Source organism: Colius striatus, chromosome 3 (genome assembly GCF_028858725.1).
Source record: "Colius striatus isolate bColStr4 chromosome 3, bColStr4.1.hap1, whole genome shotgun sequence".
In the NCBI taxonomy this organism is placed as follows: Eukaryota; Metazoa; Chordata; class Aves; order Coliiformes; family Coliidae; genus Colius; species Colius striatus.
The window spans coordinates 89,749,710-89,776,470 of record NC_084761.1 but is presented as its reverse complement, the minus strand read 5'-3'; the positions used below and the strand labels follow the sequence as shown (position 1 = coordinate 89,776,470).

At 37.5% G+C, this 26,761-nt stretch overlaps 1 protein-coding gene across 3 annotated transcripts in view; it reads left to right on the top strand.

The window, feature by feature from the left end:
• RGS12 (regulator of G protein signaling 12) overlaps positions 1–16,494 on the top strand; it is an 89,356-nt gene extending 72,862 nt beyond the window's left edge. Inside the window, exons 15-18 of one of the 3 annotated variants that reach the window (XM_061993321.1) lie at positions 752–828; positions 1,346–1,499; positions 4,100–4,678; positions 15,886–16,494. In XM_061993321.1, coding sequence (XP_061849305.1) covers positions 752–828; positions 1,346–1,499; positions 4,100–4,678; positions 15,886–16,250 — 1,175 coding nt within the window. In that variant the 3' untranslated portion in view covers positions 16,251–16,494. Of the gene's footprint in view, positions 1–751; positions 829–1,345; positions 1,500–2,598; positions 3,188–4,099; positions 4,718–15,885 lie in introns of those variants that run through there. The other 2 variants (XM_061993320.1, XM_061993322.1) reach the window with 2 other exon arrangements.
• The last annotated feature ends 10,267 nt before the right edge of the window (positions 16,495–26,761 follow it).

Here is a 26,761-nt window from a genome sequence, read left to right as displayed (position 1 = left end):
ATCAAATTTGTCATTTTCCTAGGAAACAGAACCAGTTTTTATTTTGAAAAGAGATATCAGTCTAAATACTCTCACTGATTATTAAAGGATTACAAGTAAGATTGTAATTCTATATGCTGTGAGCTTCTTTAAAGCCCTAAATCATAGTGGATCATTCTAGCAGTAGATTGATTCTGTGTCAGTATACCAGTGAAAAAGGGCCATGATTCTGTGTTGGCAGCTCAGTCTCCAGGTAGTGTATTTGTTGTAGGTAGATGGGACTTGAAGAAGCCGTTTACTTACTTAGAAATAGACAAGGAGCATATGATAATGACAAGAAAACAATTGATGCACAAAACAGGTTAGGAAAGATTCAATATGACCTTTTCATGATCCTTTCTGTTGATTTTGTTGTTGTTGTTAGAGTTCCAAATTTGAGAACTAGACTTAATTATTAGCTGAGATTTTAAAAGCTATTTGATGCAAATCGACTGAAAATTTAGGAGAACTTAAATGGAACTTCAGCATTTGTAAACTTTAGAAGTATTTAAAATTATTATGTAAAGTATTATGAAAATTTAAGGATGAGAGGGAGATTCTGGTAGGTTTTGACTGACAAGTCTCAGGGATATCAGCTGTGCTCTGTCTTTATTTCTGACTACATCTTTAAGAATTTGAAAACAAAAGACTGTTTTGTGCATCGTGGTCCCTTAAATGTTACTTCTTTGTGAAATGATAAATTTGTAGTTACAGAAGGTATGTTTATGCTTAGTGTTTACAGATAAACAAAAAGGTGCATCAGTAAAACAGAATGCGACTGTAACTACTTCCAGAAGTCAAGTATCTACTGTAAGTCTTCTACAATGATTTTTGTCCCTTTGTATGTCTTTTTGTTTCCTTCTGGGATTCAGTACTAAGAGCTGCATTCATCTATGATTTTGAATCAGCCAAATCTACGTAACTAGATTGAGTATAGCTGTAATCCATCTGATATTTTTTCACTGTCAACAGCATTTATTTGTGGGACTTTTGTCTTTGTGGTGAATCAGTTCTTTCACCGTGTTGTATTTGTTGTTTCATGTTTCATTGTCTTAACTTTATTTGAAAATGATTGAATTACTCTGAAGGTCAGAAGCCCATTCTGTTACACAAATTCTTCAGAGTAAACTATTATATTTTTTATAAATTTCTGGGGACTACTATGGCAAATGTTCTCTGCAATAATCAATTTTAAACTAAAACATTTGTTGTGGTATTGGAAAAAAAATGTGCTTTCAAAATAACTTTTATTCATTTAGGCCATATTATGTACACAGTGATATATAGCTCAAATGTAAGTAGTACCTTAACTTTCCTTCTAATGCAGGGAGAGGGAAGAACTCTAGGAAAGTCTAATTCTATCAAAATGAAAGGCGAAAATGGAAAAAATGCTAGGGAAGTCCGGCTGTCAAAGAGAGAAGACTCTATTGCAAAGATTGGGAAAAAAAAATGTCAGAAAATAAATTTGGATGAAGCAGAGGGTATGTGAACTTTATAGTTTACGTATTAACATAAGTAGTCTTAGAAAAATTAGAATTTTGTGTGTCTGTGTTGGAAAAAGTACTGTGTGTTTAATAGTGTATTGTGAAAATCATACTCATGATCCTTATATTTTTGTTTGATATTGTGTTTGAATTTTATAGTTTTTAAAGCTGAAGGTGAAATTTTAAGAATACCTAAAGTTAGGTATAGGTATTAGGTGCTTTCTCAAAAAAGAAAGCTTCCTAATTCCAGTAAAATAGAAACAAATTAGTAACTCAATTGCAATTGAGTATCCCATTCAATACCCTTTGCAAGCCATATAGAAGCTTGCCTTTCTGTTCACCTTTACATAAGAGTCTTCAGCTCACTGAAAGGCATTCTGCACAATGGTGCAGTCTCTAACTTACTCAGGTAAGAAATTTTTCTGCTGAAGTTTATAACTGTCAGGAAAATACAATCTGGTGGCTGTGGAGGAGCTGTGATGGGCGGAGTAAAAGCTTAGTTTACATTCAATAACTTCTCTGTAAAGGTGGCTAGAAGTGGAAAAAAGCAAAGTGAATATTGGTAATCTTGTATATTCTGAATTCTGGTTTTGTACCTTCAATTATATCTTAACAGTTTTGGCGATGTCATTTAAAAAGAACTCATAAGAGAATTTCTCATAGAAAGATGCCCATGGGAGAAAGAGGAATAAAAGTGATGTAGCAGTAGAACTCTTGACATACCTCCCTCTGCTCTAGGGCATTAACTGAAGCAATTACCTTTCTTGTCAGCCCTACACGTTCCTCCCTGTTTTCCCAAGTTGAAAAGAGTCAGAGGACATTTTTTACCCACAGATTAAAATTCACTGCTGATATTGCCTAATATTGCATATCCAAAACGTGGTTATGTACGGTGATACAGCAGCTGAATGTTCATCTGTGAATAAATATCCTCTGACTGGAATTGAAAAAAATGCTGTGGTTAAAGCTTCTATAGCAAATTAGATATTTGTAAATGTGTTATTACAGAATATTAGTGCATTTTAAATAAATTTCTGTTGCTTACTATTTTGTTAACTTGTTTTCCATATTTTAATATTTTCATTTTTCTTCCTAGGGCAGAGTAAAACATTAACATAATTTGAAAACTTCAGAATTCGAGGCTTTCACATTTTGTTTTGAATTGTGTGAAATTTGTCTGTGTTTGGAAAATACATACCAAATGTTGTAGACCGTTTTTAAATGAAAAAAAAACCCAACCCAACAACTGTTCTATGAAAGGAACATTTTTGTATCATATATATTAGAAATGTTGCATGTTTTAATATGCATACGTCATTTTGCAAAACTTTGGCAATAAGAAGCATTTTGAAGCTTCCATCTTGGCTATGTTCAGATTTTAAGTCACTTGACAAAGCATGTTAAAAAGTCATTTTTACAAATACGTTGCAAAGCTTGCCAAATATGAATCGAAGATTATTAATAAAGTCATATAAGTGTAAGTGTATGACTTCATATTATGCTAAGTTAAAACTGATGCTACCATTCTGTGCTCTATTTTGTAATGGCTCTTGCTTCAAACAGTATTTATAAGCTGGGTTGAAACTGTTGACTTTAATTCCTCTGTTGGAGATAGCCTTTTTAAGCATCTTTAATATTCTGTAGTTTCAATACTGTCTTCTTGAAAAATTAGGACATGCAGAGACTCTATATTAAGGATTACATATTTTTATATTTATATGTTTTGTACCAAAGAGTTTGGTTATTGTTGCGATGCTTCTTTTTTGAGGAGTGGTACAATTCTTGGCTTATGGTCGATAAGTTTCTTGTTGCCAAGTTTTGAGACTTTCTAGAACAGTGGTGATACTGTGAGTATTATTTATATAGAGAAACATATTAAACCATTATACATCATAAAGGACATGATCAGAAAAACACTTACAATTGTGTTAAAAACTCCATTAAAAAGCTACCCCATTGCTTTTAGTAAAGGCTTCTGTGATGGTTATTGGCTACCTATATGCTGCCGATTCATTGCAGCACAGAGTGAAAGACAGTTACTGAAATAATCATCTGATCATGCCCTATGATGATAACATCCACGATTAAAACTATACCATTAATTGAATTGAAGCTGTGATTAAAATATTATTAAACTGAGAGATATTCAATATAACGAGAAAGTTTGCAGCATTTTGAATCTTTGAGCTTTCAAATGGCATGGCTATTTTTGAGTTAAGATGGTTAAAAACCATCTAGAATATAACGTGCACCCATTGTCAGTAAGACCAGAGCCTTGTTTTGTATAAAGAGTTAAAAAATGTGCGTGTACCATTTTATTAACTGCGTAAAACAGAAGATATGTTCAAGGCTCAGCGAATTGCAGCTGTTCTAAACTGCAAAACTCTTACAATAGCAATCCTGATGGTCTTAATTATAGTGATACTAGCAAACATTGCTGCAATTGAAAAAGTTCCTAATTAACATGGGATCTTATTTCAAGGCAGCATTGAAAGGATTGAAGATCTTCATGGAAAATAAATGTGCTGAAAATTTACGTTTTAATGGCATTGCACTTTCTGACAAAAATTTGTCAATTTTGGGTTTTTCCCCAATAGAATTTTTTGAACTCATATCCAAAGCTCAAAGTAACAGAGCAGATGACCAGCGTGGACTACTAAGGAAAGAAGACCTTATTCTTCCTGACTTTCTTCGTTTACCGCCCACTGGACCAGAACCATCCTCCTCTACTCCCGCGGGCCCTAAGGGCCTCAACAAGAGAGTTTCAAAAAATGATGGCAAGGATGGATGTACATCACCAAGTGGAAAACAGGAGTCCATTCAAAACTTTAATGAAAATTCAGTTAAGAAAATGGGTTACTCAGAAAATAAACATAAATCTGCTTTGACAGCACTCCACAGTCAGAAGACTTTCAGTGTTCCTTTTAATACTGCATTGTCTCCAATCCCGCATGCACAGGAAAGCAGTGCAACCATATGGAAAAGGCAGTCAAGAGAATTGCAAGCTGAAGGCATACAGATGGTAGATGATGAGAATGTGGCAGACTTGACTCTTGTGGCTGAAGGAGATATTAGTAGCCCTAACAGCACTTTGCTACCGCCGCCACCACCAACACCACCGTCAGACATCAGTAAACTCACAGAAGCCAACTATCCACCCCCAACTCCTTTTGCAGGTAATCAGGAAAAATCTGGATATCAAAGATCCAATTCAGGTATTTCTAGATTTTAATAGTCTTTCCTTTTATGTAAGGCTACTTTTCCTTGGCACTGTTAATCAGTATTTGGCACCCATTAAAACAAGAAAGAAAATTCTATCTGCACCTTAATTTTTCAACCAAAAAATAATAAAAGATTTTCATTGCCTTAGTCTGTGCTAACTGTAATATTTCTGGTTGCCTTCAACGACATACTTTTGTTTGGATTTGGCATGTGGCCAAAAAAAAAAAATGGACACATGCAGACAAACCTTTAAAATACATCCATATGCTATAATTATCTGCTTCTTTACCCTAGGAATACAAAACAGGATATCAGCATTTGGAGCACCATAGCACTGTTCCATTCCAGATTTTCTGATCCATTTGTAATAATGAGATACATGATTAGAGTTTGGAAGTTTAAGTGCTTTAGCAGGAACCCTAATTATGTGTTGAAAATTGCAGTACTGTTCATGATTAAAATTTGAAATGGATAAACCTTAATTTGAAAGACATTTCTGTAATAAATTAGATATTTGCGAACTAAAAAAAAGTTCCTTTTTTTTAACCCATACTTTGCTACACAGAGACACAGAATATTAACATGTGAAATAGCTCTTTCTATTAGATAATTTAAAGTGAGATATGTAACGTTTTTAGGATGTAAGTTTCATGGTCTAGCAATATCACAGAGCAATATTAGCCCAAGGCTGAAGTATGGAATTTCTTTATCAACACGGACTCTAATAATAATTGCTATTACCAGAAACAACCGTTGGAGGACAATAGGTGTTGTGACATTGACGTTTTACAGTCATTATACTGTACATTTTAATGTAAAATATAAGAAGAGGTATCTATGTGCTACATTTATTTTTGATGTTTCTCAACATATGGTGCCATAATTTGTATGATCACATTTCTTTGTGATGTGGGAATATACATTTTAATTATTTATCTTTTTACACAGAGTATTTGATACTGTTCTTTATCTGTATGGTTGATGATTTGTAAATACTTCTTTGGTTGTTGGATGCTTATAAAATGGCAATGCAAATAATTTCATTCTCTTGGTATTTTAAAAACAAAGTCCTTGATTAGTAGTATTTGAGAAATGTTCTATAAGCGCTACCACTTAATTTCTGAAACTGAGTATTGAACGGACTTGTAACCAGTGCCTACAGATAACGGAACCACAAAATGTACTTCAGGCATATTGATGTGTGTATGCATAGATTTGTGTTGGTATCTTTCTGATGATATGACAAGTGTACAACATAGGTATCAATTTGCATATTTTTCAGTGAGAACTGTTTAAAAAAAACCATTTGCACTTAAAAAAAACTTCATGAATTTACAATATTTTAATGCATGCCATACATTTCTGTGTAACCACTGAACTGTAGCTTTCCCTTTTCCCACTTTCTACTTTTTACTTTGTAGAAATCTTTGTGTAGTTTTCACATGTATTTTGTATCTTTGTTCTCTCAGGAGTAATAAATTCTAGACTTAGTTACACAAACTGGTTTTAAGCTTTGATTTTCTTTGTTATTTTGAAAAAGTTCTTTCACTGATAGATTAAGAATTCCAATTGAAATTATCTTCCAATAACAAAGAGATTGATAGATATGAACTAGCAATTACCATGAGACCAAGCTGACAAATGTTAATTTGTTAGCAATCTAGGTACCAAAGGGCAAATGCTGCCTTGAGATGCTGATGGGTTCAAATGTGAAATCCATGGCATTGACGTGTGCACCAAAAGGCAGATAAGACAAGAGATTTCTTTTAAATGAATCATAACAGGAACTCCTGAAAGGAGAGTCTCTTCTGTTTGTGGGTTCTTGGGCTACACTTTATATTCATTACTTTCCTTCTCATTTTAAACTAAAGCAATTCTTCCCTGGTCTTTAAAAAATGATCTCAGATGTGTGGTAACTAATATAACAACCTCTTTATTTGGTAATCTTGGGTAAGAAATGAAAAGTTGGATGGATGCTGGAGACAGTGCTACCCTTTTCATTCTTAGAGATGGGTCCTATATAACAGTACCATGAAGCCTAATTAAAAAGGCTTGTCTTACTGTTACCTAGGGCTCATTGTGTTCTGGGGGCTGAAAATTGAGTTTTTCCAAAAGTCACTGTGTTCCCATGTAGTCATGGATCTCTATGAAAGAAAACAAAGCAATTGAAAGTCCTATAGCCGTTCCTCTTTTAAAATTATTCAGACATTTCCACAAATAACAATAGCAAATAACTTCATGTCTTACATATGATTTCCTTTTCTTAATCAGATTTTGATTTTCATGTGTTCCACTTGGTCTACTTTCAGTGGTGATTGTGTTTCATTTTTGTGTCATAGTCACCTATGAGAGACCTTCAAGTGATCAAACAAAATAATTTTGTAGAGCTAAAATCTTAGTTTCTCTTGGCTTTGTGACAAATGAGATTATTTTTTGCCTTTTTATGTTTGGAGTAATAAAAATTTAAAGAAAAATGGAAATCACCATCCTTTTTTGATACAGCCTTATTGCATACACTAACCCTTCTACACTCCTGTCACAGCACACTACCATTTTATGGGAACTGTGTTCTATGAAAGAACAGTGATTTTATGGAAAAAGTGTGGGCTGAAACAAAACTCTTCTACTTTCATGATTTCGTGGATTTTGCATGGACTGTTAAATGACACATAGTAATTATAATAAAGTCTACTGGAAACTATCTCCAGTCAAGAATCAGTATTTCAAAGGACTAAATATTAATGATTGCTTTTTTAAGTGCTTTAATGGTTCTTCATTCATGGTCTCATATCAATGGAAAATGCATTTCTGATTGGTTTATTGAGTTGAGATGCTGAGGTAAAAAGAAAAACAATGACTACACAGTGTAAAGTGATCTATGGTCTTAGTTTCAAATTGGTATAAAGGCAAATTGTGTGTATGCTTGCTTACGTTATGCTTTGGACTTCTGTACATTGGGTTTATATAGAATGGACAAAGGACTAAGGGAAGATGAAGTAATCCCTCATGTTATGTATGAGGCAATTCATTAAACACAGGCTGATATAGCAAAACCAGGCCGATACCCAGCCCTGTAATGGGCAACTCTTAAGATATTTGTCATTTGAGGATCTAGAGAGCAAACTAGAAGTAATGGAAAACAGCAAAAAGACATTTGCTCTGCTCAGAGCATTTGAAAACAGTTTTGAGCACTGAGCTTTCTTAAGTGAAATGTGTTTATACTGTAGTAATGTTTAGCTATGGAGTAAATATTAAATTGGTTTGCAACATAAGGATCATTACTGATTCTGGTTGCATTACTCATCAAGAGAAACTGTCTTGATTTTTGAATTATAGAATAAGCCTACTAGTTCTGCTGAATGTCCCACTTGAAAAATCAGGGCTTTCTGGAATTAGAAGACTAATTCTGAAACACACTTACTTCATGTCTCTACATATAATGGTGGTGGTACTCATCTGGGGAAGAAATAATTCTCGTGTGATATAATTGGCTTGAAGCAATGCATTCATTTTCAAAAGTGTTAAAATACTGATTTAATCTCTTTGGCTTTATTTTTTTAATAGCATGGTATCATCTAAGTACCTTGAAAATTGTCCAGTTCTTCCCAAGGGGTTAGGAACATTTATTACCCAAGTGAAAAATGGCTCTTGTGAGGAGAGGCAGTCTTTCAAACCTTTAGTCCCCTCCAGTGCTGTGAATATTAAGCCAGAGGCTCTGCACTAGATGATGTATTCAGCAATATTCCACTGGGACCTGTGAGCTGTTCACTGTGATTGTTGCCTCTACTACAAAGTAGATGGGCATTTAGTCTTAGCAGCAACCCCACATTTTCAGAGAGTACCATTTCCTCTTCAGATAACAAAATTTGCAGAAATACAGACTGAAGGTGCAAAGACTGTAGATCTGATTCCATTAAATTGTTCTTTTTTAATGATATTTTTAAAAATCCCACCCTTTTTTTTCATTTAGCATGAGAAATATTATTAAAATGACATTATGATTGCAATCAATGGGAGAGGGGTTGTGGAGTCTCCTTCCTTAGAAGTCTTTAAGACCCGCCTGGAAATGTTCCTATGCGACCTGATCTAGGTTGACCTGCTTCTGCAGGGGGGTTGGATTAGATGATCTCTAAAGGACCCTTCCAACCTTACTATTCTGTGATTCTGTGGTAAGGTGTTTTTTAGAGTAGATGTATAGACTGGATCCAGCAATTCAGTCGAATAAAGAGTTTATTCAAAACCCCTTTTTCACAGCTATACAATGTCGTAGGTTAAGATGGAGAGCCACCTCTGGGAAAAAATAAAAGCATGATGAGATCTCTGGAATTATACTTATGGAAGATAAAGGGTGAATTTAGAATATATAGACAGTTAACTTTTTCTGAAGACACAGCTTTGTTTCTGAAATAGATGGGCAATTGTATCCTCAAAATAAACTAGCTTCCTTTCTTTTATTGTAAGAATTCTTTCAGAAATGGGATACTTAGTACCAAGACTAGGATGTTTTTGCTTTGAAAGATAAATTATGCAGAAATAAAATGCAGGGTGGACTCTCAGAGCCTGGGGCTAACTATTGTTCCCAAAGACAAAAATCTTCCCAATTGCTCTTTTTTATTATTCACAGAGAGGACGCAGCATTCTACAACTGAGGAGCAGAGATCAGATAATATCAGCGGTATTCTGTGACTTTCACTTTTGGCTATTAAACTTTTTGGTTATAAGGCTAATGCCAGGTGCAATAAATTTAATGATAACTGAGATTAAAAGTAATTATGCATATATCTTAAAAAATTCCCCTTATTTTTGAAACCAATTCTATAATATTTTACATAATTAACATTTTACATAACCCCTTAGTTCATGTGGCATACCTCAGAGACAAGCTGGTGGCATTTCCTATGTAAGTCAAGATAAACACATAAACAAAACTGAAATAAAACATTAACAAAAGGAAGGGATTATGCTTAAAAGGTGTAAAAAGAATGTAAATAATTTCTTAACAAATGCTGTTGTCATGCAGTTAATTACATCCTTACTGGTGCTGTGTAATTTTACAGAACTTAATTGGATTCTGGATCAATATAAAGAAGTACTCTTGGGGATCCAGTACTACTAAAGCCAGAATCTGTTAATCCTCTTTTAATCAGAATATGATTAAATGGGGGAATTACATGCAGTACATGACCGAGATCAATAATAAACAAAGAAAGGGAGTTAGGTTAAGAGCCAGGAAGGCCTTGGGGGATGATTATTTGAAATACAAGCTTATTTCAATCAAACAGCAAGATAGATGTTTTAGAATGAAATACAAATTTATCAGTGACTAGATAAATATTAGAAAAATCACAACTGGTCTTTGAACCAAATGCACACAGACTAAAACCAGATCAGTGCAAAGGCATGACTTGTATTTGGATGGTGAAATGAACTTAGTTGAATTATTAGTTGAAATGTAACTGGTAGCCCTGCTAAACCACATTTTAGGATTTCTTAATTGAAAAATAACTTAATGAGCGGCATATTAAATTAAAATTGATTCAAGTAATTGAATCCACTATTTCCCAGCATATTACCCTCTGTAATAATTAAACCTGCTGTTACCCACGACTGACAGAAAAGCAAAATGAACGTTTACAATAAATACTGGAAGATGAGATTGAGGGCTGAATACTTGTAGACTGTTGTGATTTTTCATGCCTACTGCTTGGAAAGTATTCAAAATTTATTTCAGTGTTACCAGTGAGGAACCAGAAAGTTTAAGCAAATTGGCTGGTGTTATTGAAGGCATGTCAGTCTGGAAGAAACTTCAGAACTTTTAATTTATTCTCAGCCTGTTCCTGGCTTTAAGTGGCGTTGTGTGCAGTTCCCTTCGGCAGCTGTTGTAGCCACGTACATAAAAGATCACTGCCCTCAGCAAACAGTTTCCAATGTTTCCTTTTTTCAGTTGTGCTACTGGTAAGCACTAGTGGTCATACCAGCACCCTCTTTAATATACTCTTCAGAATTTGTCTTTCTGAGTAATGTTTTGTGCTTTGTTCTTCTCAGCGAGTGCTTTTGTGATGAGTGCAATGAAAGAATTTCTATCCACCCTGTCTTTCTAAACTTAATGCTGCAAATGGATTCCAGAAATTCCCAGGACAAAAGTAAATACATTGGTAATACAGAGTACTACTGCTTTGTAGAATAATCCATTTCCAAGTTTGATGCCTTCATTGTTACTGAGTCAGATTTCAAGGCACCAAGCATACGCTGCAGTTAGTGTTTCACCATGCAACTGAAATACAGCATATAAAGTCAAATTTCCATTGAAAAGATTTAGCATTAACTGTAGGTAGAAATCTTTTATTAAATGCTCTTTCTCCTCAGCATTCTATCAGTTAAGAGATGAAGAAAGAAACTGTTAAAGGAAATTTAACCTGCAAAATTCTAAATCTTGAATGTAAAATATCCTTTTCACTCCAGAAGCAGAAATCACTTTACAAACTTAAAAAAATAGAAATGTTTACGGAACCATCAGCTAGTGTGGAAGTAATTTATCTCCCTCTTAAAAGAATGCACATCTGAGAAGGCTAAAATTTTGAAGTAGTGTTTCCCAACAGTTTAGGACAGGAAGGGAGAAGTGTCCTTCCCAGAGAGACACTGCCAGATGCATGTATCTTAAGGAAAAGAGTCATACTGAAATATTTTCAGGACATCCACTGCAGAGGTGACCATCACAGAATCACAAAATTCCTTTTCAAAGACTGTTGTAAAAAAATGCCCTCTCAGAGACAAAACCAATATCTGCCCAGTCTCCTGCTTTAAAGAGCACTCGAGAGTCATTAATTTGTAGATTGAAAATGACTGACTACATTTAGAGGTGGTATATGCCAGTAAATACCAATTCCAGGAATTGTTCCTGAAAAATTTGGTGATTTGTTTTCATAAGAGTTATATTAGAAGTATTAAATACTTCAAACTCATTCTTATCTGATCTAAGTCAGCACAAAATCATCAAACTGGAGCTCATTCTTTTTAACTGAATATGTCATCCTTTCTGACATTAGAAGTTGAATGCCTGGGATTAATGGTATAGAAATGAGCAGAGTATTCTTGTTATCTTTCACTAGAACCAAGAGACATCTAAGTAGTAAATGCTTTTGACAAGAACAGTAGGATTTTAGCAAAAGTAGAATGCTAAGTGAAATGCTGGATCTATGTGGAAGAGATATCTGTCTATATGGAAATGGTGCTGGGAAAATTATGGAACAGAATTTAACATCCTGTCATTTATGAAATCCACCAAGTATGGATTTTCAATCACAGAGCTCTTTTCTTCCAGTGAAACTTAGTATCACATCTACTTGCTTTTATAGATATATGTATTAAAGGTAAATGTGTGAATGGAACTGTATCGAGAATTGGTGACTTAAAATTATAGGTACTGAAATTTCAGATCAGACCTGAATTAAGATTTAAGAAGTGAACCGTAAGTAAAATTTGGCACATTAAAAATAAATAAATCTAATAATTGTGGTATAGAAACTATATCATTGTGAGATGTTGTGGGTGGACCTGTAACTCCATTAGTGTTATGGTCATTTGATCTCTCATCTGCATTTCACAGCTTAATGCTGAAATTACCAGGTTTTTGATGACCTTGACTTTGCCTGGAATTTGGCCAAATGTTCTCTTGGTCCTAAACTACTCAGAAAACAATGTCTTCTGATATCTTACTTAGAGCTTTAGCAGTATTTTATACAGAACAAGAAAAATTCCCTTTGTTTTCCTCTGTGATGACACCATTCCATAATAATAATGTAAATTCACAGAGTTTGAGGACAGTAAATAAACCCCAACTTTCAGAAAAAGAGAAATGTCAGTAAAAGAAGTCAGGAGGTGAATTAAAAGAATGCCTGGTCATTAACCTTTGAAAAATGAAGACCAGTGAACTGAGTCCTTTATCTGTGAGTCTAGAAAATAGATCTCCAGTTTAAAGAGAGAAGACAACATGCATCTTATCTCTAAACCATGTGGAATGTATTAACAGGATCAGATGCACAAGGAATTTCCGTGAGACCTACATGGAATGAGTATCAGAGATTAATGGAGATTAATCTGTGAAACTACTGCTCTAAGTACTGGCCTCTTTTCTGTTCTGGAGTTAGCTAGGACCTTTGACTGATTAGACTTGGGAAAATGCAATGCTATTCCTGACATGCTTTGTACAAGATCAAGCTATCGCTGAGGTATCCATGGAGGTTTTCATCACTTCAGTGCAAGAATGTATGAAGACAAATTTTATTTGTGAAAGCTCTCTGCACCTTGGATGGTGCCCTGTATAGTTATGTTTGCTCAAGTATTTGTTGCTCAAAAAGAGAATATGAGGAGGAGAGCACTGCAGAAAGTGTTGTAGATACAGTTTAAGTCTCATTGTAAAGCTCTATTGCAGATGGGCAAATCTTGAGTCTATTTTACAGGATGCATTTATATACAAGCTGTTCTGGGGAATCTCTCCTGTTGTTTGTGCTATGTATATAGAGCCTTGCTTCATAAATTCCCTGTTTTTAAAACTGAGGAAAAAAAACCATAAATTTCTTCCTTTTGGTGGTGTGCTACTCTTGAAGTCATCCTCCTCTTAGGTGTCCATGAGCCAAGGTCTCTCCTACTCTGCCAGGAAAGGAGAAATCATCTTCCCAGTATCATCCCTTAGTAACTCCATATTCTTTTGAACCAGTATATTAGATAAGGCCATGTCTGTTACTCTTCTGCCTCTTGTAATAATTTATTAGATGCTTCATAGGGATTGCTTCTGAAAAGAGTATTGATAGAAAAACCTGACCATAATACAGATTTATTCCTCTTCAGATGAGCTTATGTCTTGTGAAGCCCAAGAGCCATTAAGCTTACATTTGCTTTGTTCACCTTAGACAGCTTGCAAGTCCAGTTGCTTTGTCTGGTGACTCGATGACAGCATAATTCCAAGACTTAATGGCCTTTCTTATATTTAGCTGTAGAAAGACTGGCAACCAAGTAAATACAGCAATACTTACACCTTCTGTTCTGCATTCCACAGTAGGAGTTCCCAGCTCATTCATCTGTTGTCCCCTGTTAATGCAGGCTGTGTCTTTTGACTGTGAAAAGTGTTTCAGCTTAGTTCAACAGAATAATGAGACCTTACACCACCATCAAAGCTGTTTCTTTACATTGCATTTAGTAGAAGGATGTCTTCTCAATACTAGGACAAATGGGTGACTCATGGTCTCTCAATGCAAACTGTTTATTGCAATTTATCACTCGTATGGCATCTTAGAAATGAATAAATCTTTTAAACCAACTTGAAAAGAGAATCAGAGATCTGCCTCAAAGGATACAGGATAGTAAATTAAAAAGATCAAGAGTAGAATTCAGTACATTCATGTTCAGATAAACATTTTAGAGTAGAAGAATAACATTTTACACCACAGCCATGAAACTAGTTAAAGTTAAGCCAATGTTCGGCTGCAGTAGGAAGATGTAAACGTGAAGCACAATGTAGTGCCATTAAATATTGTGTAATTTAGTAAGCTGGAGTCGTGGTGAAGTAGCAGGGCAGAAAATGCTTTTTGCCTTCTCTCTGCTATTACTCAGCTGATTTTTTTGGGCTTGATCTAAATCCTCTGGACTTGAATAAAAGGCCAGCAATGCTGATGTAGAATATCCACATTATTAATGTAAGCCTGCAGTGTAGCTAAAGCACTAAAATAATGTTGCACTGCTTAGAATTTTAACTTATTTTAATTAAAGAGAAAGCTTTAACTCTTCAGAACACCCTGGAGTGATTTGATTGAAACAGAAAGAAATTGCTTTTTTGTCCTTTTGCATTTTTCCTCATCTCCTTGTCAAAAACTTCTTACATTACGATGATTATACATTGAAATTTATTTTTCTTGCTAAAAACTGTACACATCACTTTGCAGAACAAACACAAGTAAGGGATTTCAAAGCCAGCTATGGGCTTTAACCATGCAGGTCTCGTGGGATTTGTGTGACTACATGTGCTAGTCAGACACTCGTGTGTATTGTGTCAAAAACTTTAAAAATGCTTTAAATAAGGCATGTTGGATAAGGTGGAAAGATACATGGAAAAAAAGAAATTGAATATGAAGCAGAACCCCTTACTCAGATCTGTCTTTGTGCCTTAAAAGTTTCTGGTTTTTTCTTGGGTATAAATTGGTCTAATAATAGCAGTTCTCTCTCCCTGAAAATTTTGCCTATTTTAATATCATTATGCTGGGGACACCTCAACTATAGAAATAATGGTGATAGCTGTGGTACAAATAATGACATCAACTCATTCTACATCCTTCCCTACTTGTTGTCTGTTGAAACAAAAAAACCAGCTTCATCTGCTTTGGCTTTAAGAAGTGCCTAGCAGTTTGCAGTGTCACACCTAACACAAAACTAGATTTTTGTGAGCTGAAAGTCTTAATCTATCTAGGGTGAAGTTGGGATGCCAATGGCTTCATATGAGTGGTTCTGGAGAATAGAATTGAATCCTGATAATTGTGATTTTAGAAGCATTGTACGAAAAATAAACTTCAATGTTAAAATAAATCACATGTAATTCAGGTGTTTCTTGAATGCTTAAAGCCCTTCAGCAGATGAAGTTATTTCTCTTTGTCCTGTAAACTGGGGCCTGTAATTGCTTGGTTACAGTTGAGGACAGTGAACTGTAACTTCAAATCATCCTTTCTTAGTCTGCTAGAGAATTAATCTCTAGCCAAGTAAGAATAATATCTCAGCAGGGATCTGGTACTGGAGGCCAATTCAAGTCAAGGAACAGCTCCTGTTCTGCACCAGTGGAAGTTGTAAATTCTTCAGCTTTGGTTTTGCTGGTGTGAGAGTTTTTGTTCTAGACATGTACAAATTTACACTAATTAGTTATTTTTCATGGAGTCTTTTAAAAATCTCTGAAAAATGCCAAATTAAGACAGATACGTATGAATACTTTATCTTCCAAATCTACTGTTTAGTTACCTACTTGGTACATCAGTAAGTCTCCTTGATGGGCTGGAGGAATATCCCAGCTCACTAGCTACAATTAGGATCTCAGAGGAGGCTGAAATATTGAAAACTGCTAAAACCAGAAGATACATAACCCCTCTGTTTTATGTTTCTTTTGTTTTTAATTCTTTGTTAGGTGCAAACCACAGAGAGAAAAAAGATTCACAGGGGACTTCAGGAAACTCTTGTGAGAAGACTACTCACAAAGCGAAGACCAGCAGAAGCTTTAATCCTCCTGGGGCAAGAGAGAACCCTGGAATGGAGCTCCCTGTAAACAGGATCATTGATGTGGATGGAGTTAAAATGGAAGACACTGGCACACGGTCCTGTGATGATTCTGAAGGGAACCTCAGCTTTGAAGGTTACATCTCTGAGCTGAGATCTTGCCAAGGGAGGATGAGGACTGGAGTTTATAGGACATCAGATCTTCCATCTCTGATTACTGTCAAAAGTGAGAAGAATAAGGGCACTGAGATTCAATATAAAGCTACTTTTGTTTAAATCCCTGTTTCTAATTAAGACTTCTGGTATTTTTGCTTGGCATCAGCAGCAATGCAGATATGCCTCAGAGACATGTCTCTACAAGTTATGAGTTTCAGTATCCACTTGCCTTCAATGACCATCTCTTCTGATATGAATTAGAACCCATAGAATGAAAAATAGTATTTCATCAATAATATTGAGCTATCTGGTTTTGTTCTGTTAGTGTCTCTATATCATTTTCCCTGGTATAATTCCATTTCACAGTGCAATTAATATTATGATTTCCACTCTTAATCTTCTTGTCTTTAATAAAGACAAACTCACTTTAAATTTCCATGTCCAATCTTTTTATTTAAGATCATTTCACTTTTTTTCCCCCTCCTGGTCTGCAGGATTCTCTGTGTGTCAGTAGACTTTTGAAGTAGATGTAAAATCAGTTACCACTCTAAAAAGATTAGGATTATTTTCTTAGTATCTTCCTATCTGTCTCAAAAGACTTGGGAAGAGGTCCAGGTGAAATTCATTCTTGCCTAATGCATTGCCCAGATGGATATATGCAAGAAGACCGTTGTTATACAAGCAGTAAGAAGAAAAAAATTATAAAGCCATGAATTTCCTGTGCTGGGAATAATAGCTGCTCTCATAGCCACCACTGGTCACATTTCCATACCAGAAATATATGTACTAATTACACGGTGGTGGGAGAGTGGTTCGGATGCCTTCTCGTCAGGGCTCTAGGTGTCTTTCTGCTTTAGGGGAGAGTTTTATTATTGCTCTTTCAATAAGCATTCTTGTCCTTGATTATACTTTCAGTTAATCTTTTAGTCTTGGGGGGAGTTTTGAGAAAGAAAAGATGCTTAAGACTACTGAACATGTTTTTGCCACTTGCTCCTTTCCCATTCCTTCAGAAGAGGTGATGAGCCTGGACGTGCAGAAGGGTGTGCAGAGAAATGAGAGTATTGGAACTCTGCTCATTAATGTGAAACAATATTGAGTGTGAATATTGAGACCTTTTGGTTATTCACTGCTTTGAAACTATTGTGAGACTTAAAAAGTCGTGTTGCGTAGCTCCTAGACTGCAGATCCACAGAGGCAGTTAAACCTAAAGCATCACAGTAGTTATTCATTAACTTTGCACTGAAATCATACCAAGAATCGTGAATTTTCTGACTAGCCAGGAACGCTAGAGGCAGTTACTCAGTTTCATAAACTCAAATCTATCAGGTGAGAAGGAGGCACATATGATTTTATAACAGTAAAGATTCCTAAAGCTTAAGCATGATATAGAAGTACTTCAGTGATATATATAGACACAACATCCATTAGATATAATAGTTTAATTCTTTTCTACTTGTAACTGATTTTGCTCTTGATACTGAGGAAAACCATTGTTAACATTAGGCTTAACTCAATGTGTGACTGTTAATGAGAATATATGCTGTGAAAATAGCTGTTCTTTTAAAAATGTTTAAGATTAAAACTAATTTGGAAGCCATGCTAAAACTGAAATGGTTTAACAATATGAGTGACTGGGGAAACACAGCAAGCAGAACTAGGAGCGAGTGAGGCTGGTGTAGCCGGTACCATGCTTTAACAGACTGTGCTGCTCAAATACAGCTAGAGCACGCTGCACATAGTCTGGCTTTGCAAGCAGGCTGACATTACTTGTGCTGAGGATAAGGGGGAAAAGCTTCTATACGAATTCACAGGAGGTATTTTTTGTATTGTAATATAATCATCTGTGTAGGACACAATGTAACAGAACAGTCATAGCCACATGATGTGAAAATATTTATCTATGTAAAGTGGTTTTCCCTGGGTTTGTTTGGTTTTGGTTGTGGCTTTTTTTGATAGTATTTTGCTAGTACTTACCTATGAGAGGATATTTCTTTGCACAGCAAAATGGCCACAATTATTTCCTATCTTACAGAAAATTAATAAGCTTTGTTCTAATCAAGACCAGTATTACCCCAGACAAGCTCAAGAGAGGGCTTTTTTACCTGTGATAGACACTCTTTGAACTTTTTGTGTGTCTTGGAGAATGAAATCCTAACATCATACAGGTAAAAGCTTGAAATTAAAATACACTCATTGCAATCTTTATTAATCTCTGATCAATGTTTAGATGAAGCAAGACTGCTTATCTTACATTGTGCAAGTGTGCTTTCTACTGAGCAATACAGAAGTCTTCAGCTGGAAAAAGAGCTGAGGGGAGACAAAGTCTAAAAAACTTTGAGTGCCACAGAAAGGGTCCATAGTGACTGGCTATCCCACTCTTTCTTAGTAAAAGATTTAGGGGACTTCAGATGTAGCTAGTAGAAGCCAGGTTCAAATCAAAGAGCTGGTTCTCCACCTACTCCTGTTTTCTTTCTGCAAGCTGCTGTGCTCAGAAGAAAAGCAAACAAACCCACTGCTTTTAAATTCTGAACTCAACAAACTGGATTGGACTGTATCAAGGATTCAAACGGAATTTGACAGTATGGAAGAGTCACAGGAAAATAAAAATGGAGTTTTCTTTAATGTAGGAAAAATCTTGACACAATGCCTGGAAATCCTACAGACAAAGGGACATGGGAAAAACCATTCTTCCCCATACTGCACTGTTATGCCAGTTATTGGCATATTGTTTAAAAGAATAACTTCTTAGCTAGGACTTATGGTAGTTCATTCCTTAGCATTTGAAATAATTACTAATATTAGCTGTCTTATTCAATATCTGGCAGAATATAAAGTCTTAACCTGCTGGAATTAGTTGCCACAGATCAGGGAGTTAATAGAAACAAATACGGAGAGCTTGTCTCTGGCTGATGTTTTCCAAGATTTCACTAAGGATGTTGTCCAGTTTTAATTGCTATGTGACTCCAACATTATAATATGATTCAAAGTTGCCTCATTATATTGTGATTTGCACTACTAATGAAATCTCTTTGCAATTAAAAAAGCAGCCCAACTGAAGCACTGCTTGATAGCTTAATCCTTTATCTTGCCAGACAGTTCCTAAAGATAATAAGATTTTATGTGGCTTTATTTCCCTTTTTCTTTTCCCAGTTTCCTTGTGTTGAAATTGCTTGTACAGAGAGTTACTCTTATGTCACTTTAATCCCACAGTGATAAATACAAGGGCAATTCCATCTCCCTATCCACTTATGTGGCAGAAAGAGACCCACTGGCCTATATCAGTGATCAAACCTGAAACTGTATAAACTGGTGATATAAACCCAACCCCAACACTTAGAAAATCCTGCTGCATTCCAAATCTTATTTAATCTACCAGTTGTCTTATATTTCAATTGTTGTCATGGTATCTGATTTTCAAATGGTAGTGGGTTCAGCCTCACAGGCTCCACAACAGTTGCAGTTTTGTTGGGCTTTTTTGTTTTAAAGGCTCTGAGAAGAACAGAAAGTATACATATAGGCAAACTTGCAAAGGGACTTCCCCTTCAGGATTACTGTAGCAGTGTGCCTTGTCAACAAATTTGTGATATTACACTCATGCAAAATAAACCACTGCGCAACTTAGCTCTGTGGGACTGCATGACAAATAACTGATGGTGTTTGTAGGCATGTAAACAGGCTTTGCAAAGGGACTTTGCAAGAGGTTTACTGCTCCATGGGAAGGAGGCAATACCTGCCTGTACCATGTCCTTTCTCATGCCTCTGAAAGTCTTCTAGGGGCTGTTTAATGTCATTCAAGAGTCCTCTGTGCGCTACTCCTCCGCCTCAAAGTTTTGGCCTCGTTTCTTGCCTTTGCTGCAGCGTGCATTGCTTTCGTCCTCCTTCCCTTCTGATGCTGGGATTTACTGTTCTTAACAGAAAACCCTTAAAAGATGTGGCTCAGCTGGTAGCCTCCTTATCTCGTTGTAGCAGATAATCAGGACTTAGGAGCTTATTTTGATTTTTTGGAAGTAGGCTGGTTTTTGCCACAGAACTGAAATGCTTGCCAGTAGCTGTTTCTCGATGGTGGTGCCACTGCTCATCCCAGACCTCTGCAACACTACGATAGGGAACGTGGTAATTTAAAGCGGTCTCTCCTAAGGGGCTCGGTAGCTGGGAGACCAGGTGAGTGTGCTGTAGTGCTCCATATCATCCTCAAACACCCAGAGGCATCTTTTCACAATTTCTCAAAGATTTTGAAAGGTTTCCAAAGGCTCAGTTAGACAAAGGCCACAGCCCAAGAGGTCTGTGAAGCCAAAACCGTTGCAGGTGGAGTGCACTCCTCCTCACGCTCAACCGCAGCTCATTGTGTTTGGTTTAGACACAACCATTGTCTCTGCTTCAACAGGCAGATTTCCAAGCTTTGTGGGACTGTAGCAAACCCGTGTGACAACAGTGTTGCTCTGTGGATAGTGTGGGTGTTTACCCTGCAGCAAAAACAAGTGGTGCATCCAAGTATTTCTCTGCCTGTGCTCTCGGAACAGAATCCCAAGCTTAGCATCATAGGGTGCTGAACAAATGGGACATTTGTGAACCTTAATCCAATGCCAATTAAAACACAGGAAAAGCTTTTATTGATCTTACTGAAATATTTCCTTACTGTAGACCAACTGTCACTTTTAGCTGAGTTACTTTTGATTTTTTTTCAGAAGACCTTTATCTGCTGAGAAGTGCTGGGTGATCAGATCTGCAAATCCTGCCTGCATTACTCAAAATGTTAGCAAATCCTATGTTACACGTGAACCAACATGTTTCCTGAATTGTTTATATGGAAGACAGGGAAAGAAAATAGTTTATATTTTTTCATCCCAAGTAGTCATTCTATTGTACAGTCTAAAATGTTGTACAAAATTTGATTTGTATTCCTGTTTCATTTATGATTTTGTCTTTAAGTGTCTATATGATGACTTTCTAATATGAACACACATATTGGATTTATTTCTCATGCCTTGTCTCCTCAAAGTATTGAGAAATCCTGTGTCACACAATAATGTTTATAGAACCCCAAGTGTGGCAAACTCATTTAAAATGTTAATTGTGTATGTGGTAAGTAAATAATTTATACCACTGAAACTGGTACTGTTTCATTGATATCTAATTTCAGTGTAGGGAAAAGATGTGAAAAGGGGCTTTTTTCAGTTACTCTTGGACCTGCTGCCGTTTGGACATCACAGCCTCAATGGAGTATGAGACAACGTGAAACATTGCTGCATTTTATTAGGTTTTGCAAAGATGTCTTCTTAAACCTAGCTTACATAAAGAAATTCCTTTAGAAGAGGGTTGTTAAGACTTTCTGCCAAATATTTATATACCTTAAAAATAGCACATGCTCTGGAATTTAATAATAGTGAATTAGGTTTTCAGCCCTTAATTAATTCCTTTTGCTCTATTCCAGCAACACAAAGGGATTGCAAACCTGAGGTAAGGCAGAAGATAAATGTTTTCCAGGTATAGTGTAATCCTCCTCTGGCTTTCCTTCTGCATAGTCTTGGTGGGTTATCCAGCTCTGTGGTTTCTGGGTGGACAAATATGTCAGAACTGCTCTGCCCTTGCAGCAGGCACTGCTAAAATGTACGATTACTCTGTAGTCTACTAGAGAGCAAGAGTGGAAACTGTGGGGCCCAGAGTTTCAGTGTCTGTGTACACTGACCTGAACTGGTGACACAACAGCTCTTAAATGATTCCCTTCTCATTCCCCATCCTCTTCATTTGTGCTTTGAATGCTCTGTGCCAGAGCAAGGATGCACATAGGAGTCTGAGTACCAATAGAAAAAAATGACTGATGGGACTGGGGTGAAATGTAACTCTTCCAAATCCATGCCAACACTGTATTGCTCCCTGTGATAATCTGATACCAGTTTCCAGTGATGATGCTGAATCCCACCTCTGCAGGCACACGGAACCGCAAAGCCATTAGGGCATTTCCAAGTGCCTGTAGCCTGCAGCAAGCATCAGGGTGAGTACAGTGAAGATCACTCATCTGTCTGACTGGAGAAGGCTTCGAAGTCCAAGTTTGGGAATTGTAGTCTTAAAGCTGATGGAACAGATCAACCTAAATTCTTTTAAACAGCACATGCAGGACAACCAGGTGATCAGGCCCTGTCAGCATGGGTTTATGAAGGGCAGGTCCTGTTTAACAGACCTCATCTCCTTATGACAGGGTGACTCACTTGTTGGATGAAGGAAAGGCTGTGGGTTTCATCTACCTTGACTTTAGTAAGGCATTTGACACTGTTTCCCACAGCATTCCCTTAGGAAAATTGCATGTTCTTGTCTTGGATGGGCATACACTTTCCTGGGTGTAAAGTTGGTTAGATGGTTGAGTACAAAGAGTTGTGGTCAATGGAGTGGAAGTGTCAATCTGCTGGGTGGAAGTGTCAATCTGCTTGAGGGTAGGGAAGCTCTACAGAGAGATCTGGATGGGCGGGGAAAGGTCAGTGCATTGAGTTTCAAGAAAGCCAAGTGCCAGGTCCTGCCCTTGGGCCACAACAACCCCCAGCAGTGGTACAGGCTTGGGGAGGAGTGGCTGGAAAGCTGCCAGGCAGAGAGGGGCCTAGGAGTGTTGGCTGACAGCAGCTGAACATGAGCCAGCCGTGTGCCCAGGAAGGCCAATGGCATCCTGGCCTGGATCAGGAACAGTGTTATCAGCAGGAGCAGGGAGGTGATCATTGCCCTGGACTCAGCTTTGATGAGGCCACACCTCAAACACTGTGCCCAGTTTTGGGCCCCTCTGAACAAGAAGGACATTGAGGTGCTGGAAGGCTCAGGGGAGAACTTATCACTCTCTACAACTACCTCAAAGGAAATTGTAGTGAGGTGGGGGGTGGTCTGTTCTCCCTAGTGACGAGAAATGGCCTCAATTTGCACCAGGGTAGGTTCAGGCTGGATGTGAGGAGGAATTTCTTTCCTGAAAGGGCTGTCAGGCATTGGAACGGGCTGCCCAGGGAGGTGGTGGAGTCACCGTCCCTGGAGGTGTTGAAGAGACGGTTGGATGTTGCACTTGGGGAAATGGTCTAGTGGGTGATAGGACTGGGACAAAAGCTGGACTTTGGATCTAAAAGGTCTCTTCCAGCTGAAATGACTCTATGATTCCATGATTCTAATACCTTTTTTCTGGATGCACCTGGTTTGCATTCTCTGCTTGCAAAGATCCGTTCACAATCTCAAAATAGAATATAGCTTAGTTATTGTAAAGCTTCAAGCCACAATTCCAGAGCAGACTGATAAAGAAACAGAAGGCCAGCTAGGAGTTTATCTAATAAAAGCTAATTCGCTTGGAGTGGAATTTTTTTTAGGTCAGGGCATAAAAATGAAGCTTAATGCCTCTCCCCATTTCTTTGAGAGGTAACTGGGATCTTTCTTAATGATCTGAGTCTTTCCTGGAAAGATGAAACTTTCCTTTGATTCTCTTTCTTTTATAAACTTGCACAAGTATTCTCTTCAGTAACTATTTGCCAGTATACCAACATGCTCTCAAATACCAACAGTATCTACGTAACTTCAACCACTTCCATGCTTTTAAAATTTCCAGAGTCAATACTACCATCAGATGAAGCAATGCCTGGCTGAGACCAGCCCTCTGTATACAAAGCAATTGGCTGAAACTTGTTTACAACCAAGAGATAATCAGGGATAGTGAGCACGTATCTTTGATCTTGTCCTTACTCATTTGAGCACTGAGCAAAATGTGTGCATGTGTGTGTTAGAAAATCCAGAACAACACATGCCACAACTTCACTCCCTGGTGAGAAAGTGAAGGCACAAACAGGCAGATACTCCTCTCCCTGTTGGGGGTGCTGAATCGTGTTCCATCAATCTTACACACTCCCAGTCTCCTGGAGAGTGTGGGTTCTCCCATTGTATCTTGTCTGTTTGTTTTATGCTCTTGTGGGAAAGTGCCAGATATAGAAGTAGGAGATTTTGCTGCCATTCGTTGTCACGACACCAACTTATGCCATGGGATGTATTTCTCCTTGCTGAACCACTGTGAAGTTAATGGGATTGTGTCTTGTGTGAAGAAAAGAAAATAAAGTCCAGTTTAATTCAAAGTAGGTTTAGCAGAGCTAATCTGAAAGTCATGATTTCTCATTTAGGAGAACCCACTTGGGGTTGGGTCTTCTTGCCTAATTTTATATGTCTACTCCATAGCTACCTAAACACAGGTGTTGCTTTATATAATTGTTAAAGAGATAACACTGTCTATGGATATTAAGAATTATTTTCAATACTGTGCATGGATATAAAGAGTGATTTGTTTCATCTTGGAGCTGAAACATACTTTTGGACAGGTGACTTGTAATTTCACTATTCTGTGTTTTGTAGGTCTCCATTGCTTGTACTGGGAGCCTCGATACCTACCTCAGATGTAAATACATATGCAGGAGGTCCTTGAAGCTAGATGGGGTGACTCTGATCTGCCAGTTTCTCCTGATGTATGAACAATGTAAGTCAATGACAGCTCAGATTGTTTCTGCAGCAATTATACAGAGCAGCAATTACATTTCTGCAGCAATTACAAGGAGTGACACTGGAGGTACAGGGAAATGAGGAGGAAAAAAAAAAGAGAGAGAAGGAAATAAAGCAGGGATATTGGCCACATTGTGAAATCTTTAGTCTAAACCTATTCTTGAGACCAGCAGTGAGGTAGTGAGTGGTGCACAAATGGCTTCTGAAGTCAGGGTTTGTGCAGTGGGGAGAGGACTGTTCTGCAGGAGAGGCCCCAGCTTATTCCTGGGACATCTTTGCCTGCCTTACATTCAGGAATGCATGAAAAAGGGCCTTTAGGTTTTGTCAGGAACAGAATCTCTGTTGATTTGGTGAAAAAAACTGCATCAGTCTCCAACAGGATGAGACTGCACACAGATGAGAGCAGAGGGAAGTGAATAGAGGGGGAGTTGGCAATGGGGCTTTTGTATGCAGTGAGAGGTGAATTCTGGTATGTGACATCCAGGAGGCAAACTTATCTTGCCTACCATCTACATCATCAGCTCTCCTAAACACGCCTCAAGGCATGGTGCTGAGGGCCAAGGATGCTGCTCCTGTGTAGGAACAAGAACTCAGTAGTAGAGAGGCCGAGAAACTGGACGATTCTTTTAGAGGTTTGTCACCAGATTCATGATGCAAACACCCCAGGGAAAGCCCATACAAACACTTTGCTAGATCAATAGATTGGTAATACAGGTTGATTAATCTAAGGTGACTATCTTTACAACGATGTTGTGAGATCCAGTGCTCAAGCAGCCCTACTTGGCCCTAAGCATCTGCCACAGGGACACTGGGTGATAGGAGTGCTCCCTCACACCTCATTGTGGGGCTCCCCTGATCGCCACAGCCAAAAGACCGATCCATAGGCATCACCTGGCACTCCAACCCTTGGCATATGAGTTACCTGCAAAGCAGAAAGTGAATGTTTAATAAGCCATCTAGTTTCCACACATATATAGAGATGAAAAAAAAGAGTGGAAAATATATGTATGTACATATACATACATATAGGTTTCCATATAGGATATTGCCAGGGCTGCAAGCAGAATAATGAGAGCACTATTTGTGAATCCTCCCTCCCCTCTACTGTAGGAAATAACAACGAAGTCAAGGTAGGCTGTGGGGCTGGCATCCTTCCCCTGGGGCTGTCTCTCCCCCATTAGGGCTCTTTCCCACTTTGAAAGGGGAGACTTCAGCTGCCTTCAACTGCTGAAGTGGAGCCACCTTCCCTCACATATGCCTGACTTATAGACCATTTTAAAATATGCCATGGGGGCGTCTAATATGCTAATGAAGAAAGTGGGTGGAATAGCAGGAATGTGAGCACAGCTAAAAATGTACGTGCCTAACAATTGCAAATCAGCCTGTGCTGAAGTTACCTAAATGGGTTGGCATCGGTGGAAGGTGGGTGCCTCTACACCTCTTCTTGTCAGTTTTCAGTGAGTACATGGCTAAAAAAAGCCCATCCGCCTCTGTGTATGGGCCCAGAGTTTCAGCCAGGGGTATTGGCGAAGGCTTGTAGCAAAGTCCTTGAAACATACACTTACCTACTTTCCACTCTTATTCATACAGTAGGAGGAACACTCTCTTCATGCAAACACATCCTAGAGTGCTTGCAGGCATAGTATTTCAGATATGTCATGACATCTGGAGATAACGAACAGAAATAAGTTACACCTTGGAATGGACTTCTAAAATCTTGGTTAGTTTTGGCAACTAGAGTCTTGTCTGGGGTGTATAAATGAAGATCCTGTGTATCGTGGCTTGTAGCAGAGCTTTAGGTCGCTCACAGATTTGTGTGATTAGGGGTGTAAAATCACAGTCTGGTGATTTTACACAGTCTTGTTTCTGCAGCCCAAGCCCAGCTCTTCCATTGCTGCTTTTATATGATTTGGTTTTTCAGATGACAACTAAAGATTTGTGGATGCATTTGGAAGAACAGTTGCAGGTAAAGGCTTTCTAAATGTATGCCTACAACTGCAGTGGCTGAATCTGGCAAAAAAAGAGAAGTAATACCACAAAGAGGAAAGCATGAAACCATGACAAAATCAGTGCACACAAAGGTGTACATATATTGAAAAGAGAAAAAATCACAGACAGGATATTGTCTG